General features: G+C 42.7%; 1 protein-coding gene across 7 annotated transcripts in view; it reads left to right on the top strand.

Moving 5' to 3' along the window:
* Nucleotides 1-22,919, top strand: part of AIMP1 (aminoacyl tRNA synthetase complex interacting multifunctional protein 1) — a 61,972-nt gene extending 39,053 nt beyond the window's left edge. For 6 of the 7 annotated variants that reach the window (XM_075608619.1, XM_075608600.1, XM_075608609.1 and 3 more), the window contains 3 exons: nucleotides 6,582-6,787; nucleotides 16,360-16,528; nucleotides 22,649-22,919. In XM_075608619.1, coding sequence (XP_075464734.1) covers nucleotides 6,582-6,787; nucleotides 16,360-16,528; nucleotides 22,649-22,815 — 542 coding nt within the window. In that variant the 3' untranslated portion in view covers nucleotides 22,816-22,919. Of the gene's footprint in view, nucleotides 1-6,581; nucleotides 6,788-16,359; nucleotides 16,529-18,506; nucleotides 18,730-22,648 lie in introns of those variants that run through there. The other variant, XM_075608561.1, reaches the window with a different exon arrangement.
* The last annotated feature ends 324 nt before the right edge of the window (nucleotides 22,920-23,243 follow it).

Genomic DNA, 23,243 nt, shown 5'->3' with positions numbered 1-23,243 from the left:
ACATGTCATTTTTTTGAATAACAAATTAGCCAATACTCTCTAGAGAAAATGATTTACAGTAGGCGGGAATGAATGACTGTTCTTTGATACAGTACGTCAACCAGCATTGTCCAAGAATTACTGACATTTGCAAGCTGATAAACTTGAAGCAAAGCTTTTTAAAAAAAGATTTAGATTGACGACAATTTCCTTTTTTTGTATCTAGAAAGTAATCCGACTCTGGAATCTGCTTCCAGAGGAAGTATTGAGTTTTATGTCTAAATATAATGTAAGATAACGTTGGATAAGGTGCCCTGAGGACAGACTTTGTACATAATTCAGAGTAGCAGTATTGGATGGCTCGTACCCAATGTAGAAGCTAGTCAGAAAAAAAGAAATATCAACAAATCTTTCTTTTTCTGTCCACTGTTGAATAAGCATTTTACAACCACTTCCACCTTCATGGAATTGAATCACATGTGAATGGTTCTGCTCTATCTCTTCCCTGATGCCTTTAGAGCAGGGGTGGCCAACCTTTTTTTCAAGGCGTGCTAATAAATGGACACAAACATATTTTGACGGGCCACTGTCCTACTGCCCGCCAACCTCCTCCATCATTCAATCCACCCCTCCTCCCTCGCTCAATACCCCTCCTCCTCTTTCACTCAATTTCCCCCCTCCTCCTCACACTCAATCCCCCCTCCTCTCTCACTCAATACTCTCCCGCTGCACGCCACCCCCGTCTCACTCAATCACCCCCCTCTTAAGAATTTTGCCATGGGGGATGGGGGAGGTCTCCGGTCCCTCGGCGGAGGCAAGCGTTGGGGCCCCATAGGTGGAAATTTGGCCCAAGCCAAGATTCCCGGAAAGGCTGATCCCAGAGTATCATCACCTCGGCCATTCCAAATGGCCCGGGCCACGGGTTGGCCACCCTGATTTAGAGTACGTTTGTCTGCAGGACAAAGCTTCAAATAGGCTTGTGCATAATAAAGGCATATACAATTTAATTTCTACATACTGTATCAGATCTGGGGAAAATAAAGAAAACTGATTAGGCATTTAAACCATATTTAAAGGACCCATATTCTTCTCAATCAGTAGTTAAGTTGGCAACTCTGTAGAAAACCATTCAAACAAACACCCTGATCCCCACGGCTTATAGGGTGTTGGAAACGTGCATAGCATCCCTGGCAATGACAGCGTGCAAATATTCCATCTGCTCTCAGCTTCCAGTGATCATTGTCCTGCAAACTCATTAGTGGAGGAGAGTGCACACTGGAGCATTATATGCTCAATGGATTTTTAATCTCTCAGTTATCTTAATAAAGCTAGCTTCAGTTTGCGTTAAAAATAATATATACAATATTATTGTAAGGAGAGTGAGATCAACTCATGATTTAGTTCATACTTTTTACCATACATTACGCAGAAAAGTCAAGTGGCATGATATTTTTCGTTTCCCATTTTATTATTAGTATTCCCATCTTTAGCAGCATATAACATATCACTGGACTCGTTAGTGAAAGACAATAACATACTAAAACACTACAAAATGAACATTCTGATATAGTGAAGGAGATTCCTTTTGGCTAACAAACTAAACAACTTTTACAGTTTAATTCATAGATGTATTTGGAGGACAGAACAATATAGAGTTTACTTTCATAATTAAGGAGGTTTGTGGGAAAAGTCCAAATCAATTAATTTCATTCGGGGCCAACCTCTAGCCCAAGAGGTACAGGAGAGCTGCCAGGTACGTAGATCTATTACAATAACTGCTGTGTGTCCAGCATCTGGACACGGAAAGAAGGCACGAGAAACAGGACAGTGGTGCTCTTGGAGCTCTCAACAAGTCACACTTCAAAAGGACTCAATCTGTGTTTTTGTGGCAGTCTGTGGAGTGACTAAAAAAAGCTCCACCACCACTGTCCTGCTTCTTCCCTACACTGGATGTATGAATGCTGCCTGCCCATATCCATTCTTTCCTACTCACAGAGCACTAACACGGAGGTGGAGCAGTAACCCAGAGGTTCATGGAGACTGCTTGACGTTGATATGGTTTATATTGTCCCTGGGGACATCTGAATTTGTGTGGGTGGGGCGGACGAGGCCTGGGTTGGTTAAGCTTGGGAACTTTTATTAGTTATGGGTGAGTGTCCGTATTTGCAGTGAGTAACTTACAGTATGTCTGTATTGGGCCTTCGAGTGAGTGGGATCTGCATTGGTCCTAGAGAAAGGGGGATTTAGTATTGGTCTTAAGGTTCATTTGTGTCATACAGATGCCACTGCTTACAGGTTCCTCAGTAAGGCTAAGGCCCCGGTCACGGCGCTGTAATGCGCGCCCGCGCTTTTGGCTGCGCGTTCCGGCGATTCCCCGGTCTGCAGCTCACTGCAGGAGCAGAGACCGGGGGGGCGTGGCGGAGGAGTGACGGGGCGCGGCCATGACGTCACCCGGCAGGTTCGCCCTCATTGGCTGAACCGCCGGGGGGCGTGCCTAGACGCTCGACGCAGCAGGAGTCGCGCGAGCGCTGCGGCCCCCCCTCGCAGCGGGCCCGGCGCCATTGCGGGGAGGGCTCTCGCGGACGCTGTAGCAGGCAGCGGGGGCAAGGCCTAACTCTGTAACATAATAATAGGACTTTCTTGGAAACAAATAGGTTGAGAACAACCAGCATAACGCTAAAAGTCGTACAAGCATCTTTGTTTTTGCTTCATCAGTGGCAGGAGAACGACTGGTGTCCCTAGCACTCAGACTTGCATAATTGTTCTGGGATAATTATTTATTCAGTCTGCAAACAAAAAATATTGTAATCACATTTCATACAGTCAATGGTGGTATTTAATTTTCATCAGGCTAATTCACACTTGGAAGACCTGATTTCCTCTGGAAAGGAAAACAAACTACCATCTGGAATACATATGTCATAATTAAAATAAAAGTTTCACTCATTGATTTGTAATCCAATAAACCAATTATGAAGCTGAACCAGCAAGCGCTGCCTCCCAGATCTCTGGCGCAAGGTTTTCTAAATGTGGGCTGTTTATTTACTTTTCCAAAAAAGGAGAAAGATGTGCAACAGTATCTGTCTCTGGTCTCAGCAGGACTTTTCCCATTGCCCTCTGTCTAATGAAATGACAGGAACACAGCGAAATGAGAAAAGAGAAAAACATGTGAAATATGATTTCCCGTATTAAGAATAAATAAATTGTGGTTGGTAAAAAAAAAAAAAGTGGCAAAAACCCTCCACCATACAGTGTGCATCAAATAAACATATCCCTTGTGAGCACATTCGCATGTCTCAGACGGGTCTGTAACGCTGCTTTTCTCCATAATCTCTTGGCATGCAGTGCTTCCACTGCAGCTCGGGATTCTGGGACAGGACATGTAAATGAGCACCGTGTCGGTGTTTTAATAGCTGGGTAGCACCATGTCTCTAGTACGAAGCCGAATCATTACCAAAGCCTAAGAAAAAGCGAAAGTTGCCCCCAAGTGCTTATTTAATGCACCATTGGTGTGATATACAGTACCCAGAAATATAGGGTGGTGCTCACAAATACACAAATATGGAAATTCTTAAATAAAACAAAAACAAGTATTTTTAGGGAGCACTCAAATTTATATAAAATAATTTTATTCAGATATACTAATCAAAAAAAAAACCTCATAAATAAAAATGATGGATGAACATTATATAATAATATCCCTATCTAGTTTGAGTTATTGTTGTGTAATGTTCATCCACCAGTTTTTTTTTATTCATGAACTAGTTTTTTAGTATGGTTTCATAAAATATGGATTTTTATATGAATTCATAGTGATGCTTTGTCTTTAGAATTCCTACTGTATGAAGCAGAATCTTCCAACAAAAAATGGTTTATAAGGGTAATTTGGTCCTGCTTCTTAAGCCTATTTACCTATCCTGCTTACTCCGACACTTTAAACCCTACCTAATCTGTTATACAGGCATAACCCGCATTAACGTACGTAATGGGGCCGGAGCATGTATGTAAAGCGAAAATGTACTTAAAGTGAAGCACTGCTTTTTCCCCCACTTATCGATGCATGTAATGTACTGCAATCGTCATATACGTGCATAACTGATGTAAATAAGGCATTTGTAACAGGCTCTATAGTCTCCCCGCTTGCGCACAGCTTCGGTACAGGTAGGGAGCTGGTATTGCTGTTCAGGACGTGCTGACAGGCGCATGCGTGAACTGCCGTTTGCATATTGGGCGATATGTCCTTACTCGCGAGTGTACTTAAACCGGGGTATGCCTGTATTTCACATATAAATGTCTTCTTGTGTCTATTCTATGTGTTAATCAAAGCATGCCCTGTTTTCTCTACTGGGTGGCTGTTCCATGGATATTAGGAAATCAAAAATAGTCTGCGAAACAACCCGTGCTTGATCTTAAAGACTTGTTTTAACATTTAGTTTTTACTGCACAATTGTATTTAAGGTCCAGTAAATGTAAATGTAACATAATGGAAAATGTAGAAATTGGCCATTTCCTTTCCCGTGCAGGTTTGCAGGGACTTTGTTGAACGTAACTCTTGTTAAATTGGCCGTATAGAAAGGGTTTCTTTTGGGGCACAGATCTAAGTAATTTGTGTTATTTTTATCTGGCAGGTATTTCAAATATTATTTTTCCCCCTTTTTTTTCTTGACAACTGGGACCAAAAAGGGCGGGGTGGGGAAATAATTGTTGATCCCAGGAGAAGATAATCTAGGATTGTAGAAGGGGAGTTAAAGCCAAGCTTTTATAAACGAGCAAAAAATATGTCGATGCTCGTCAATCCGTTTTGATTTTGATTTGAAATGGCATAATTCACCCAGATTTACCCCACTGAACATAATCACTGCCATCCGTTCCTAAGCTGTATCTGAACTGCGGTCGTTCCCCTTCATGCCAGCGATCGCAGCTACGACTACACAATCAAACCCAGCTCTAATGTTTCCACCGCACCTTTCTCCCCATATGTGTCAATTCTAAAAACATATTGATCCTGGCACAAGTCTGGTGTGCTGATTTGTTACAGTTAATATTTAAAAATCAGAATGCTCCCCTTTACCCCCCTCCCCACCCCCCAAATAAAAAAAAGTTTCCTTTTCTATGAGGTAACACCCATGCATTGAATTTCTGTTAAACCTGCAGGGCTGGTCTAACGGGAACCACTCTCCCCTGGCTCTGACCCATTATAAACATGCCCAGAACCGCAAGGTAGTGCAGTGGAGTTTATGAAAGCTTTGCGAGGATGCAGACCGGAGGCTGGTTGCTCCCCAGTATTTTTTCCATTGAAAGTAATGGGAGATTTTCACTGACGTGTCTGGCAATCATAATGCCCCCCCAGTACAGACTGGAATACAGCTTTGATAAATCCCTCTCTGTGTGAGAGAGCCTTGAAGTTATTTCAAGCTAGTGGGTCATATCTCTCTTGCGCTAAGATCTCATTACGTTGCAAACCTCAAGCCTAATTTCCTGGCCCAGTTTTGATTTGAGAAACGGTTGAAAACATGACAGGCTTGGCAGCACCAACACATCCCTGAACTTTTGACATGGCGTGTCATGCCTTTGATTAGCACAACGTTGGGTTCTGCATTCCGCGCGCCGCTCTCAGTAGAAATAAAGGGCTAATCAATTTTTTAGGGGGGGGGGATTGAAACGTTAAGAAAATGGGGTTTCACTGTACAAAGATACGTAGTTAATCAATTCTGGAAATCCAGATCCTAGCTCTCTCTCTGTGCTAATACGTTTTGGAGGCAGTTTGTCTCCTTGGCTCACGCTAAACGATGGAAGTTTTACCTCAAGAGCACCGGGTTTCATTTCCAGATATTGGAATCTGACCAACCATACTTTTTCTCTTTTATCAATTTGCTTTTATTTCCCACAAATTACATTTGACGCTGGTGTTGGATGCTAACGCAGCACAGATTGAAATCAGAAGGGCTTAAGCCTAAAGCTCCAGAGCACTTTTAGTTCTGTAGCAAAGTATGTGATATTGACTTAAGCAGCCTACAACTCGGGGTCATTAAACTTCTTTATAGGGTTTCCCTAAACTAAATAGGGAGCCCAGTAGTGTTATTACATTCGTCTAGTAATTTTGCATGTGTGGTCATTATCTTACTAACCAGGCGTGATTGATCTGACATGCAGAGATTTACAATATAAACTTGTAGACCGTTTAAAATGTAGAGCAAATATGGTGAAATGTGGACCAAAGCACACTCCCACTTTTGTAAAAAAATAAATATGACAGTACCTGTCGTAATACAACCCAGAGCATTTGGGACCTTTTTGTGAACACCTGAGAAGAGGGCATGTTAGTTGCCAGGTTGACGCGCTCATCATTCTTTTTCTGAAACTCTTCTCTGGGGAAATAATGAGTTTGCTGAACAATTTAGGGAAATATGCTTCACGTCGACTTTCTGTAGCTTGATGCTCAATTCTTTGGCTTTTATTTCTGCAATAAAGCATGCACTGCAGCAATTCTTTTCATCCGCATACTGTAAATAAAATGCCCGAAGCTAATCGTGTGGTGTACTGTGGCACGGTTGTTCTGACACACGAACGTAAATATTCCTGTCGCTCCTGAACGTACGCAGGTGAGAAGAAAGAAAAGAAGGCTGCTGCAGCCGACGATGACTCGAGACCAGTGGATGTCTCCCGCTTGGACCTCCGTGTCGGCTGCATCGTTTCTGCCAAAAAGCATCCAGATGCAGACTCCCTGTATGTGGAAGAGGTGGACGTGGGAGAAGCGGCACCACGGACTGTTGTCAGTGGCCTGGTAAAGCACATACCACTTGATCAGGTATGTGACGTAATGATGACGTGTAGATGCAGCGAAGGTTCGTGATGGGGATTTATTCTGTGATGTTCTGTGTTAACACTTTCTTTGAATCCTCTGGAAAATATGTGATATATCTGCATCATTAGTAGATACTGTAACCTTTGCCAGATCTGTATTTACATACCAAGTTCTATCATTTCTTTGCATATTTGTTTTGCTATTATGAATGGTAAAGTAAGTTTGTTTTCTGTGAGCAGCACAAAACAAACAATATGCATTTTTTCTTTTCAGCGGGTTAGATTTATGAGGGCAACCTAAATATGTCTGTGCAAAAGAATGATTACAAAACAATAATGGTCGACCAGGAGGAAGATACAGGCACAACAATGGTTTGGATCAATACTCAAATATATTGCAAAGTATATAAAAATGACAAAAAGACTTACAGTATCAGTGTAGCTGGATTCAACTCGCTTATGCAGAATCTGTTTTTTGGAGACATTTTTACAAAAAAATCATTAAAGGGTGGTTAGAGCCAATCTAGACATCTACTGCTCTCTAGCACAAAAATTAGGGGACTGTAAATTGATAAGAGCCAAGTTATCTTTAACACGACTGAAAAAGTGAGGGAATCTGTGCACTGCATTTATTCCGGGAAGTCTTAGAGCTTCCACAGTTTTAAATCAAGCTGTTTGCCACTTCGATATCCTCTGTGTGGGACTGAGAAAGAAGTGTTGGTTTTATAAAAGCTCATTTCTGTTCTCTCCAGGCTTCGGGCTGATTGTATATGTGCCAAGTGAACGATTGGGCCGTTTTTGACTGAAATTCCCCATTGATAATATTACTAATTTTGGCCCAAAAATGGCCTAATCGGCCGCTTTGGCACATATAGAATCAGCCACTTAGCCCGTACCACAGCTTTATCTTGCTACCTCTGTATGCTCTTGTATAATGGAGGAATGTGCTTCCTCCAAATGCAAATAAATATGTTTACAAATTGCCTCATTAGAGATGCGGTATCAGGTGAACACTTTTGGTGCGAGGCGCAGAAAGAAAAGGCGGGGAGCTGAGATTGCTTTTTGTTTTAGCCATTTAGAATTTTCCCCGTTGCCGTCAGCAATTTCTTTTATTTTCAGCACACGTCTGCCAAATATGTAGTCCTTTTCCTGGCACAGATACCCTTCAAATTACACCTCCTTTGTCCACATATCTTGTGCAGTCCGTTAATTCCCATCCACTGTACATCTCTCATAACTGGTAGTTAGCGCATCAGAGCCTGCAGTGCACACCACATACCTTCCTAAAGTCTCAAGCAGGGCTGTTCAGCCGGTGGTGGCTGCAAAGTGTGTGGACGTGGCCCATGGTCCCTCTGTTTCATGCTTTCATACTAGTTGCTTAGTCAACGAAGTGTCATTTATTCACACTGTGGCTTATTTTTAAGTTAAAGTAATGTAACAAAAAACTTGATAATTCTTATATTTCAACGTTTTGCAAGCATTTATATGTATCTAAAATGACATTACAATAAGCGTGTGCCCCTTCTACTAAATGTTTTTTGATCTGGCCCTTTTGGAGACCTAGTTGAAGGGCACTGGTATTGAATCAGAGCAGCCTGTATATTACATTTCTAAGAATATGGGGGCAGAGGTGAAAAAATTCTGACAGACTTCACCCATCATCAATTCAGCAAAGCTAAATTAGACATATATACTTTAGAACGACTGCGCGTTCATCAAGGTTTCTGTACAGTAGCAAGTCCCGTAATTGTGAACATGGCTTGTTCTGTTTCTTGGCTCTTTTCATCCCTCCACTTGAAGCAAGAAATGAAAATACAGTGTCAATGGAAATGCACTTAATCTTCTGTGTGGTCCTGTGAAATGCCTTTTTTGGCATTTTACCCAGTGCCTCCCTAATTTATACTGGCAAGGATCACACTTCTTCAGCTGACTGAAAGCAAGATGACATTGAAATCTACATTTCTGATATGCATTTTTATTATGTTTCTTTTGAGCATCCTGGGTTGTTTTATGTACACTTTTGTGTGATGGATGACCACATACCTTCAGTGATGTTATTTCCTAAACGTAACAAGAATACCCAAAAGAAAGAATTACATTATTTTTATTGAGTCAAACACGCTTTGCAAAACTGCACGGGGCTGCAAAGTCAGAAAGTGCATAGTACTGTAAATGTATTTTTTTTTTTAAATCAATAAACAAGTTAAGGTAGAGATCCACCACATTTCCAATAACTTTTGAAGGTTATTTTTTTACATCTTAAACACATTTGTGCACTGTCAAGACTAAGTGTGAGTAATTCTGTTTTTCTGTGCCTGTTTTTATCCCTTTTTTTTATGAACCATTAAATGGGAGAAGAAAAAAATAGGCTCTAATTTGAAGATTATTTTCCCCCCCCCTTTTCATTCTTTTTCCACTGGGACGAGTCTTTTTATGAACGTGTCCTTGGTGCCAAGATTAATGCGAATCTTGGGAACTATTACAAACTGCTGATCAATATTCCTCCGAGTACGACAGACAAGATCTGTGCACTGCCAAGTAATTCCAGTAATTAGATAATTGTCAGCGATGCTTGCCTGAGATTTAAAATAAATATGTACATAAATAACAAGGCGCACCTGGGAAATAAAGACTGAGCTTGATATGAATCATGTGGCTTTAAGTACAGATATAAAACAATAACAGAAAAATAAAACATCTGGGCAATTACATTTTACAATCGTACAGTACATCTTCATCATTGCTTTAAAAAAAAAAAAAGACTTGAGGTAAGGTATCTATCAAGTAGAATAATTTTCCAGCTACACACAGAGAGTAGAGGCTTTTTATTGCTGGTGTGTGCAGTCCAAATGCTGACTGAAGTGGAAGGGCTTAAAGCAGCAATTTGTTCCCCATTTCTAACATTATCTTAACCAGGGGCTTCCTGGAGCTGATCAGCTCGGCTTACAACTGTGGAGACCCCCTGGTTTCTAAGAAAGCAAATCTCCCGGATCAAGAATACAGTACTTGTCTTGTAGAACAGTATGGCCGCCGGGTCACTATGACGCCAGAAGAAAGATGCTTTCTTTTGTTGACCCAGGCTTTTCATTTTTATATATGTATATACATATTGTACATACACGGTCTTCCTTCCTCTGACATCTACATACAGAGCAGAACATGCCCGCTGAACAGCTAACATGTTTAGGTGTGTGGGGAGGAAGTAGTGAGGGCTTTTTGTGCAGTGGTGGGAGGTGTTAGAGATGGAGTCGAATGTGGCGTTTAAGATTGAGTGAGTGCTGTGTGAGAAGTGAGGATATTCTGTATGTGTTGAGTAAAAGGGTGAGTATGATGTGTAATGGTGAATGTAGGGTGGGTGAGTGTGTAAGTGAGGAGGGGATGAGTGAGGTCTAAAGAGCAGGGGTACTCTGAGATTTTACACATCCTTCAGGGGCGCCCCTGCTCAAAGAAAGGTTGAGAATCACTGTCAACGAGGATATTGTCTGCTAAAAAGTTGTCACATACCACAGTGTACATATTCCTTCTTGTACATGCAGTGCTTCTTGCACCAATCCATTAGCTGCCACATTGCTCCCAGATAGGTTAGCAATGCAAATTTATTCTCTACGCCAGGGGTGTGCAAACCTTTTTCTTTGTGCCCCCCTGCCTGCTCTCTCCCCCCCACCCCCTGCTCGCGCCCCCCATCTTACCTTTCCTCCAGCATCAGCAACATCATTTACGTCATGGCGTTTGCCATGGCAACGTGTTGCCATTTGAAAATGACGCCACGTTGTTATGGCGACACGTCACCAGAAGCCGGCTGGGAGCAAGTAAGAGGAAGTTACAGAGGACTTGCGCGCTCCCCTGGCATTTCATTTAATTGTTTTTGGGAACATAGCCTCGCGAGTCCTCCCCTTTCCCCCCCCAGAAAATCTCGCACACCCCAGCTCTACGCAGCCATGTATGGTGTTCGTAATATCTGTTGTAAACCGCTGACACCACGGCTCCATCTTTTCTATGGTCATGTTTTGTTTTTGTTTTTTGAGGCATCTGGAGAAAAAAATAGATAAATACTTTCTGAATTTCTGTTCCCTTTCCTGAAAATAACTTCAAGCAAAATATCCCCGCCGTGAGCCATCGTAAACTTTGGATTGAGTTACACGGGAAGGAAAAAAGCTCTTTTTCATTCAGATGCTTTGGAGGTTTGTTGTGTCCGTACAGTACAATGTTGCCATATAGTATCTTATTTCTGGCATGAAAGGCATGAAAGTGCTGTGAGTAGCTGGATCCATAGTAATGAAACCTGCCTTGTGTGTATCTTGGCGTGCTGTGCCTCTTCCCCCCAACATGTGCTAAAAAGGTTAACATTGCTAGTTGGTTTGGATTTGGGCACATGCTGGATTTCATCTTTCAGTTTGTTGGCACTTTCTTTGCATAGGCAAATTGGATTACAGCGTACATTTATTTAATTGTAAATAAATGCATAAATTACAGAGAGCAAAATGTAGTAAGACAGCAGTTTATTCCTTTTCGAGACATGTTTAAGGCTGCAAGGCAAAAGATACAATGCTACTTTGCCGTATTTTAGGCCCAACAGGCAACTAGAAAATGCATTAAAGCAACAAAACGGGAAAAATCCTTTTTTTTTTTTTTTCTGTTCTGTAGTATTAGATCAGTGAGGCGCTACCCCCAGGGGTGGTTGCAGAGGTCCCGTGCTCTCCCCCCAGACGGGGGTGCGAGATTTTTTTTGGGGGGGGGCGTGGGTGGTTGCAGAGGTCCCGTGCTCTCCCCCCAGGCATTGAAATTAAATGCCGGGGACCGCGCAAGGCCTCTGCATCTGTACTTACCAAGTTTCAGCCAGCTCCAGGACGCGTTACCACGGTAACGTGACGTCAAATGACGCCGCGGGTCACGTGATGTCACATGACAATGACGCTGCTGCTCGTAGTGCTGGCGGCGATGAGGGTGCGTGGCAGATGCTTCACAAAGCTGGTTCACCCTCATTGGTTGAACCAGCTCACGTGACGCTTACGTCACCCGGCAGCCGCCGGAGAAGACAACATTTTTTGTCTCCTCAAAACGCTGCCGCGTCAACGCGCCTCCTCACTTGCACGCACTTGGCTAACTGCTGTAGCCAATGACTGAAGTGTGCTTGACGCACACACACAGCAACTCCTCCACTATAACCTCTGCCTTAGGCTAAGGCCCCGCTCCCAGAGTCAGCGCACCCGCACTGCAGACAGGCGGTGCGCTGACATACACAGACCGCGATATGCGGTCTGTAGGGAGCGGGAGCCGAGGTGGGCGGGAGTGGGAGGCTTGACAGGGAGGGGGGGCGTGGCTTGAGCGGAGGGACCCGCTACTCTCCCCACTCATACACACACACGCGCGCACACACAGGCAGGCACTCACGCACTCAGGCACACACACACACAGACAGGCACGCACGCACTCAGACACACACACAGACAGGCACTCACCTGCTTTCACTCCACATTCCTCCCCGCTCCCCGAAGCCTCTCCTCCTCCCGAAGCCTCCCCTCCCCATTGGCTCACATCCACACCACGTGACGCGTCAACGCTAGGAAACACCATTCTCTTGTGTCTCCTAGCGGCTGACGCGCCACAGCGTGTAGTGCGCTGTGCCGCCAGGGGGGACCGGGACCGGCTCGCGAGGATTCCCCTGCTGGTGGGGAACTCGCGACATGGCCGCCCGCACCAACGAGCGCAGCGGGACCTCTGCCTTACACTTAGTAATATAATGATACATAAGCTGCAGCATTTCACAGACTGCAGCACAAAGTTAGAACGCGGCCATTTCGTTAGACACACAATTAGAATTTTTACAAATTTATAACCAGAGCACGAAACGATTGGCGGCTTAGGTGAGAATGTAGAATTATACATTGTTACCTGTTTTTATATATTAAAAGAAGAAAAAAAGGGGGAGGTAGTACAGTATTGCTGCTTTATGATGCTGCTTCTAGAACAAAAAAGTGCTACAAATTACTTGTATGGTAAGAACAAGGAAAGTAAAGAACTCCCATCAAATGCAATAGTGATCTTTTTCAAGCATGTGAGTGTTTTCTTGTGGCTCATTCGCATGTCATTTCCCAGAATCCCTTGCTGCAGTGGAAGCACTGTATGCTAAGAGATAATGGTGAAAGCTGGGTTGCTGACCTGTTTGAGACATGTGAATGTTCTCCCAAGTGATATTTTTATTACGTTAAATAAAGGAAAGTTATGATAGTGACGTTATTATATTATAAAGTAAATAAACTAGATTAAAACAAATATATCCTATAGTTTCAGACAGATGTTGGCGTAACTGTTCCATGGAAGGTTCATTTTTTCATAATGAGAAGAGAGAAGGAGTGGCTCTGTGAGTAACGACACTGACTGGCACTGAGTTTGATGCAGGGGAACCTGGTTTAATTCCCGGTGTCAGCTCCTTGTGACCTTGGGCAAGTCACTTGATCTCCCTGTGCCTCAGGCACCAAAAACATAGATTGTAAACTCCACGGGGCAGGGACTGTGCCTGCAAAATGTCTCTGTAAAGTGCTGCGTAAAACTAGCAACGCTATACAAGAACATGCTATTATTATTATATATGGTGGTCTTGCTCTAAAATACAAACCTTTTTGATACTAATTTTAGAAGTCATAAAGGAAATTACTGGTTTTAGTCTCCAGTTGGATACTTTAGTGGTTTTGTGGGTGCAGTAGATGTGGATAAAAAGTGTGTCCTTAAATTTAGCAGATAGAGGATGAGACACGCACTCAGTCACATAGGTAACAGGGGTGGGGTACTAAGCTGCCGGTGTGCTGTTCTGGGGAGCTCCTGAAGTCCCAATATGATCCAGTATACAATGTTTCTTCCTTAAATTTAACTCCAGTTTTCTAATCACACATTTACTATTAGCCGCCAAATTGTGCATTGCATCTAACTGGAATAATGTATCAGCACCAAATATGACGCAATGGTTGACTAGAGCATGGGAGATTTGAGTTTTAGAGAGCATCACTTTTTCCTTGCGACAAAAACACTCTTTAAGTTTACGGATATCTGGTTTCCTTTCTTTTCCTATTTGGAAATACATAACTCTATCATAACAGGACCAGATGATGCTGGGAGTTATAGTATATAGATGATATATTTAGTTTTTTTCATATTAATGCATAGATTTATTTGTTCTGAAATGCAGAGGTCTCGGATATCAAGATGGTGGATTTTATTTTGTGGCAATGTCTAATGTTCTTTTCAAAATTCTTAGATAATATATGAGCTATGATGTAGGGGGAGGGGGTGTTATGGGAGGGTAAAGGTATAGTAGATCTATTGGGTCTATTAATAAGTTTAGGGTTTTTTTCATGCTTGATTTATATTATATAGATGATTTGACAGTATGGTATTCAGTGTTTTAAATATGTTATGTATATTGATCCATATACATCATTCTGCTATGCATGTTTAATTATTGTGTTTATATTGTTTTATATTGTTTCTTATTATTCAAAAACTAATAAAAAGACTTAAAAAGAAAAAAAGTTAATAAACTATGGAATACTTTCCATTTGCCAATTTTTATGATTTAGATTCTCCAGTCCCCAACCTGAAATTTACAGTATCTTCAGGCACGGAATGTGTCCTTTTTATTAACCCCCCCCCCACACACACACAATTTAACCCTTTGAGTACTGTAGGGCCCCCTCCTTGGAGTGAGCGCCACGACACTGACGACAGTTTTGAAAGAGGAAACGTTCACCTCTTCTGTTTTTCCCCGTTCAGTGCAGCACGGGAGTGCAGAACACAACCTGCCCCCAGAAACCGAGCAGACTACCAGTGACGTAGCCACTACGGCATGGGGCTGCCTGGAGTGCGAGCCCATGACATGGTAGCTATGTCATGGGGCACTTTTAAAGGCTTAAGTATATTTGAACAATGTCTCGTTCCACTATGCCACTTTGTGTGCGAGGTGTTAGCTTGCTTTGATCCGGCTCCACACTTACCAAGTCTTTGTGCTTGTACATTCTGTTCTTGCTAACTAACTCCTCTCATTTATCTGGGCGATGTCTTTTTTTTTTTTTTTTTAGCTGAAAACGGCATCATTTTTCTACTTTGAAATTTCTGAATTCATTTGAAAATGGTTTGGCCACTTTTGAGAGCAAAAAAAAGTGAACTACCATTTAGACTTTTGTTGGGGCGAAAAAGCAATAACATTGTTGAGTTGACCATAATTCAACCATCCTTCAGTCATCAATGATGACCCCATTAATGCTTGTCATACAGGTGTTTAAAGAAGTTGAAGATGCTGTGATTTTTAAGATTTTTACAAATACTGTAGTGCTCCATTAGCTTTTAACCAGCATCAAAGGCCATTCTACAGTATATACAACGAAACAGCCGTTTGGGATGTTTTTGGCTGAAAATCCCCATTAAGGCCCTTATGTCTGTTTATACCAAAGGGCTATTGCATCTCTGTAGACTATATAATCTGAAAGCTTCATTACATTTTTGTTTTTAGTCCTTACCCTGTGCCAGGAATGGCCAACTCCAGTCTTGCAGGGCCACCAGCAGGACAGGTTTTAAGGATATCCCCGCTTCACTCGTTGACTCAGTCATGATTGAGCCACCTCTGCTGAAGCAGGGATATCCTTAAAACCTGACCTGTTGGTGACCCTGGAGGACTGGAGTTGAGCACCCCTGATCTATGTTATCTGCGGAGATCATTGCTACGTGGAAATCATCGTATTCCTATAGGCTTTTTTTTTTTTGCAGGGCAGAAGGGCGGTTTTGCAGGCATCCACTTTGGGGTCTATACATTACATTATAGCAAAATGTGTTTTTATTTTTTTCCGAAATTTACTTTAAGGCTCCTATTTATTATTCTGTGAACCAACTTCCCAGTGCTTGAGAAGAGTTCAGCTCCGTTCAAAGAAATAGGACGAAAAATAACAGCAAGGCCGCTTAGTGGCATATTGAATAAAGGGTGTCCGGGAGGTATTTTGAATAAGCGTTGTTTGGTATGAAGGTACTTTGCAAATCACTCCTAAATGGCGTGAAATAGATGCAGAGTGACCGCAGGAGCCGCTATGGAAGGATTAAGCAACACAATAAATGAAAATGAAATGCACGGAAACCTGTGCTTCTGTCTATCACTACTTCTCTTTTGTTCACGTGAAACATATTTATCCAAGCTTGGGTGCCTTAAGCAAAAAATGAACAAATCTGCGCAAACAATTGTGATAATTATATATACACAATGTGATTTATGATCCTATAATAGGAAAATATAATGAATAAATTGTGATTGTGAACAACCCTTCAAAAACCGTGAATAACAGTGAAATATACTATTAAATAATATCAATTAATCAATGTGATATTGTGACTTGCAACCAGAGAGTCTGCCGCCGCCAGTCAGGAAAGATGGCTAAAAATGATCAAATACAAATAGAAAGAACGGTGTGCATCGAGGCGCGCGTCTCACTGCATTGACACACACGTCTCATTGCTTTTATACCCCGACCTCCTTGTACCGCTCACGGTTTCCTGTGTTCTGTGTGCATTCTAATAGTGTTTGATATGTATTTGCAGATGCAGAATCGCATGGCAGTGCTGCTCTGTAACTTGAAACCGGCAAAAATGAGAGGGGTGCTATCCCAAGCCATGGTCATGTGTGCCAGCTCCCCAGAGAAGGTGGAAATTTTGGACCCTCCCACTGGAGCCGTTCCTGGGGACAGAGTTACATTTCAACTATTCCCAGGTAAAAACTACAGCCTGTTCTTAAAGTTAATATGCAGTATGTACATTTTTTAACTAAGCCCTCTGTGTATTTTTATTTAGGGCCCCTTGCACAGGCCTGTGCTTAATTGAATAATGCAGGTTTATTTCCTGGTCAGGGTAACATGCTGTTTAAGTTTTGGTATCTCTGAAAACTTGTCCAAGACCAGATGGAGCTGGGCGTGGCACCACTTCCAAGGCACTGGCATTACCACAGGCTAGAATGGATCTTGTGTTTCCTGGCTAATTACATCCTCCACAGCTATTTGTTGGTGGTGGTTATTGATTTTCTTTCCTCCTACAAACTATTTAAAATGTACCTATGGACATATATGAGAGACCTCGCTCCAACTAAAGCTTGAGTTTGATGATAGTAATTACAGTACTCTGTGCTACCAGGGACGTAGGTAAACTAATCAAAAAAGGTTGAGGAATCGGGTCAAGAAGACACAACTCTCACACACAAATCCCTCCCTTTACTCCTTCAAGCCTTAGGCTAAGGCCCCGCTCCCTCAGTCAGCGCGCCCGCACTGCAGACAGGCGGCGCACTGACAGGCACAGACCGCGATATGCGGTCTGTAGGGAGCCAGGAGCCGGAGCGAGAAGGGGGCGGGAGTGGGGGGGGCGTGGTTTGAGCGGAGGGACCCGCTACTCCCCCCCTCCCTTCACGGGCTCGGTCTCCCGGGCTGCAGGAGGGAGCTGCTGCGGGCTGCTGGAAGGTAAGCAGTTCCCGCTCCCTCCCCCCACAAATGCCCTCCTCACACACGCTGATACACACACACGCTGATACACACACACACACCACCCCCTACGTTGTGGAGGAAGCTGTCTGACAGCTCCCGCCCCCGCCGCTGATAGGCTCATCAGCGCACCACGTGGCGCGTCATCGCTCGGGATCACAATTTTCTTGCATCCCCTGGCGGCTGACGCGTCACAGCGCGTAGTGAGCCGTGCAGCGAGGGGGGACTGGGACCGGCTAGGAAAGGATACCCCTGCTGGTGAGGAACGCTCACGCGGCCGCCGGACGCAGCGGGACCAAAGCCTTATTTGTGTGTATTTGTCGTGTTTAATGCACTTGACCCCATGTAGTTCCTTGAAACATTTTCATTTATAGGGCTTTAATTATAATATTTCCAAAGGAGTTTTAACTTCAATAAGTGGCACACATTGCGTTTTAATTGTTTTTTTTATTGCAACTTTAATATAAAAGAAAACATTAATAAAAATGTCTGTTGTGCATCATTATAGGGATTTGTGTGTGCGAGTCGTGTCTTCTTGACACGATTCATCGACCTTTCTATTTAAAATGTATTTTCATATATCATTGGCAAAACGGCTATTGAAACATGTATAAAAAAAAAAGTCTAAAAAGATGTTTATTGTCATATAGGTTGTCACTTCCCGGGTTTTATTGTGTTCCCCCAAGGGCTGTGCAGGTGCTGCTTTGTTGTCTGCTCCAGTTCCCTTAAGCATAAACTGGGGTTTCTGAATCCGCTTTTAACAAGGTCCAGGGAGCCTGTCTTCTAGTTAATATAACCGTTTATTACGCTTGCTCTTTCAATAGTTTGTTAATGAAAACCGCACAAGTCTCTAGAACGGGGCACATGTTCTGCAGCCTACTCAGTAAAAACAAATGTTTGCCTCTCATCGGGTTATTGGTTTCCAATCTAAATGTCATGTTCCTTGGAAAAAATGTTTTCCAATTTATATTGTTTATGCAAAAATAAACACAAATTGTTGACCTAACCCTGACAGAAATATAATTTGGCTGTACGTTTACGCTTCCTCCTCCTGGTTAGTTTCCAGCAAGAATTGGTACAATATGATAGGACGCCTGTTTAAATCTCTCTGGCAAACTCATTGCAAACACAGTTAAAATGCCTTCCCATATGTTCGCAACAGCTGCATTTTCCTTTATTTCATCTGTTTGGAAAATAATTGGCACAGACATTGTGTTTCAGGATATATCTCTATCACTGCAAACGATGATGGCAGGCTGCTTTATATTATGCTGGATGTTGAAGGCTCTGCCAATCGTACAACATTCCCGCGCCCTTTCAAATCCAAAATAACTACAGGGAAAGAGTTGACAACCTGTGGCCCTACATAGTGGTACTCTATACTCCGGTGACTTCCAAGCCACAGTTTGCTGTGGGAGAGGGCAAAGCCAGCACCATATTCCAGCTGAAGGGGTTTGTAAAGCGCTCATCATTGGCTAAAACGCGTGTTATTTTGTGCTTGTGGTAGAGAACATGAAGGCTGCTAATTACTGCTGTACAGCAGTTGGTCCTCCATCTATAATAACGATTCATTCATTTCCTATATAGCGATGACTGGGTATGCTGCACTGTACATATACTTTTGCAGGCACTACGAGTGCCTTCCCTAAAGAGTTTACAATCTAAGGTTGTTCCCTGAGGCACAGGGAGATCAAGTGACTCGCTCACAGAGAGCTGACACTGAGTTTGGACTGAGGATCACCCACTTCTGCAGCAGTGACATTACCACTGAGCTACTCCTGCCAACTATGAGAAGTAAAGCTTGATCTAGAGCTTTTTAATAAGGGGACATGGACCACTTGTTGTTTCTGTGAATCTTGATGACTAGCACTCTGTTGTATTCAGGGTCATGTAAAGGCGCAATTGACACTAACGGCTTTGTTAAAGCTTTACCCAGACAATACTAGAGAATGGGGAGGCTGCTTTGTAACAGAAAAGGAACTGCAGGGCACTGCAGCTACGGTCATCTTAGGCTAAGCATATATATATATATAGATATATATATTTATATATATATATATATACCATAATACTGAGTTAAGTTATGGTGAGTAAAAAAAGTGACAAAAACCCTCCACAGGAAAGCAAATATGCAAATACAACTATATGCTCATCTGCATGTCTTAGGCAGGTCTGCAACCCCACATTTCACCATTATCACCCAGCATACAGCACTTCCACTGCAGCAAGGGATTCTGGGAAATTACATGCAAATGAGCACAGTGCCACTTTTTGCCTCAAAAACCATTTTTATCATGGTTCCCTATAGGCTTAAGCTTGCTGCATGGTCACAGCTTTGAGCACAGCCAGGGTTAAGGTGCATACCCAGAAAACCTACCCACAGACAGCTGTTTCGACCTTAATGGGTCTCATCAGTGTGGGGTTGATTAACTGGGTATGCACCTTAACCCTGGCTGTGCTCAAAGCTGTGACCATGCAGCAAGCTTACGCCTATAGGGAACCATGTTAAAAATGGTTTTTGAGGCAAAAAGTGGCACTGTGCTCATTTGCATGTCATTTCCCAGAATCCCTTGCTGCAGTGGAAGTGCTGTTTGCTGGGTGATAATGGTGAAAGGCGGGGTTGCAGACCTGCCTAAGACATGCAGATGAGCATACAGTTGTATTTGCATATATATAGATATTTATATATATATATATATATGTGATGGCGCTTGCACGCACATGCCAAGTACAAATTGCAGGTTCCCTTAGAGGCCGCCCCTAGTGCGCGCACAGCGGACCGAGATGGTGCGACCGCGTTTTGAAAAGACAAAAAATGTGTCTCTTCAAGCGACGGCTGCGTTACGTGAGCGGTTCTGCCAATCACGGCGAACCAGCTCCGTAATGTCATAGCCACGCCCCCCCCCCCCAGAAATCGCTTGAGCGTCGGGGGGGCGCTCAAGCACACAGTATAATCTCAGCCTTATAGGAACTATTAAAGAAGCAGGATTTTCCTGCAAGTTTATTTTTTGTCCTTTTAAAGATTTGACACTATGAAGTAGGGTGTCTGGTTTCACCTCTCTTTTTTTTCCCCCTGTGCAATGATTTTTACTGTGTATTTTATTCCTACCAACCCCTAAATTAATGCGATTGCAAAGCGACGCTCACATTAGTAGACCTCAAAGACCCTCATCTGAGGAGGGAAGCCCTTAGTTCTGATTTAACTGTTTGTAGTCTACATGTACAATCGCTGGAATGTGAGAATAAGCCGGAGATGCCTTGTTCCCTGTGCTGCCTGTAGGCTTGAGGCCTTCTTAGATACATAATAGAGAACAGATGGGATACCAGCACTCCTAATAAGTAATGAAACTAATGGATAGAGTGAACGGTGCAATAGAGGTATGGGTATAACTAAAGAAATAAAAATAACTAGATATCACTAGGTCCAGATGGGCCAGTGGTCCAGTAAAGACCCCTAATACAAGCACTCAATGTCACTCCGAAGGGAGAAGTACATTTATGGAGCAGCAGGACTTAAAGAATTCACTGAATGGGTAATGAGTGTTATGTAATAATTAAAAGACTTTTACTAGTATAACAATATATAAAATAATGGGGGTTCAAATATGTTCCCGGTACAACAATGTGTTGCTCATGGTGTAGAAATATATATATAAGTATCTAAACCTAATCCATCAAATATAGTCGAAGGTAATCATAGACCGTTAGAGGAGTAATTAAAGTGTTACAATGGCTAATAGAGCCAGACGGATAGAAGTTGAGCCTACTAAGAGGAAGGGAGTTTCTAAGCCAACTCCCCCCTCCCACGACCACGGTACAATTGAAACTATATTAATGAACATCTACCGTGGTAATAACAGTTAACAAGAGGCATGAAAAATGAGCTTACTAGGAGGAAGGGGGTTTCGAGTCCAGCCCCCCACCTCCCACGACCACGCTACTATAGTAACTATATTAATATGTGCCTTGGTGAGGGTTACCGTGGTAAGAATGGTTCAAATATACCGTTGTGGTAACAGTTACACATGCATATGCTGTGGTATATTAACAGCTACAAATGCATATATTGCTCTGATACCTGTGTGTAATTCAGTCTAGAGTAGAGGAGCTCGCTACTTCAAACCATATGCTGTGGTGATAACAGGTAATGTTTGCAGATGCTGTGTTATTTAACAGCTACGGAAATGCACCAGTGCCTCGGGTACACGTATGTATCTCTTAGGCCAGGGTAGAGAGACTTGCTGGCTAAATTGCCATAATTAGAACGATATGGCCAGTCTGAGTCCAGTGAACCGCACTGGTACTGGGGCCATAGGATATGAGTAATACAATATGTAAAAAATTGTGTGTGGGGGACAAAGATCAGTATAGCACATTGGTTTTATGTCTAGCAAGAACCAAAAAGGATGGGAGCAATGATTAATGCCTGACTGTAGATAAATAGCAGGCACTGTCCCATATAGTGCCACAATGCATAGTGTTGTCCATAGTGAGTATTGCTAGTGCATAACACCCCGAAGGGTAAAGTGTAATAATTAACCCCTATTCGTATTAGGTAAGTAGCTCACTCACACCTAGCAATGGTATGGGTTCCCCAAACTGGAGTAAAGTAATACTGTGCCTATGACTGCTCAGTCTCTGGGTCTTAAAATAGTATAGATATACATAACCATAGGGTAAAAAGCGGGTCTGTAATCCCGTTTACAATAGGCACATTCGTCACCTATTAAGGATACTTGTGGTATCGGCGTCACGTTGCCAAATTGTCCGTGGAAGTAGAAGGCTCAGTCTCTGTGGTCTAGTAAAAGGGATTTGCTTTGAACAGCAAAACATAGTGCCCTGGTGAACGAGAAGCTATCCCTACGGCCGTTTCACATAGGCGCTTTGTTAAGGGAACCTTTTTAGATCCAAGTTAAATAAAAAAACATTTAGAATAAAATTCGAAAAATAAGTTTGGTGATCTGCTTTAAAGGACATTAAATGGGGTTTACTTTTAAAATAGGTCCATATTGGGGTGTACTGCACATTTTTAATACTGCTGAGTGCTACTCTGAAGACCATTTATCTATCTGATCCCCAGTTTTGTGCCTTCATAATCCATTCAGCCTTGGCAGTTTGTATCTGTCCACTTAGTGTCACCATTACCAGTTGTTTTCCAGTCTAATCGTTTCCGCACACTACAGAAAAAAAGGTCCGAGGTTATGGAGTCCTCTTCTTTGTCTCCTGTAACTCCTAACTAATAAAAGTTTGCGGCAGGATAGTTTCTTCTCACAACATTCTCCAGAAATGTTTCTTTTCAGTAGAAATGTCTCTCTGTAAGCACTGCAAAGGCACCTAACCTTTTCCATCTATTTCTTTTGCAGGGGAACCTGATAAGGAGCTGAATCCCAAGAAGAAAACTTGGGAGCAGATCCAGCCAGATCTCCATACCACCGAGGCGTGTGTGGCAGCTTACAAAGGAGCGCCATTCGAAGTGCAAGGAAAAGGGGTGTGCAAAGCCCAAACCATGTCCCGAAGCGGCATTAAATAAAGCATACAGTATTAGTCTTTTTGCAATCATGTGAAGAGAACCTTCAACATGCTGCTCTGGAAACGGCAAAGAGCAAGCACAATAAAGACAAAAGATGCATTCAACACTGTGTGACTCACTCATTCTTGTGTGACTCCCTTATCCTCGTGTCTGTCATACAATATATAGTGGGGGATTCACTAAGCTCCAATAAGGGGTGTCTGACCTCGATCCTGCGTTTACGGCTATTCAAGTCAATAGCCGTTAACGCAGGATCCAACTCGTATACCATTTACCTGAGCTTGGTGAATCCCAGACAAAGTTTCCGGTGTCATACTGTAGAATTTCCTTTTGCAAAATTTTAAAGCCTGTGAGTTTTATTTTTATTTTATTTATAAAATGTTCTACCAGGAATTAGTACATTGAGAGTTACCTCTCGTTTTCAAGTA

This window comes from Ascaphus truei, chromosome 1 (assembly GCF_040206685.1).
Source record: "Ascaphus truei isolate aAscTru1 chromosome 1, aAscTru1.hap1, whole genome shotgun sequence".
In the NCBI taxonomy this organism is placed as follows: domain Eukaryota; kingdom Metazoa; phylum Chordata; class Amphibia; order Anura; family Ascaphidae; genus Ascaphus; species Ascaphus truei.
This window is presented reverse-complemented; position numbering and strand designations above follow the sequence as displayed.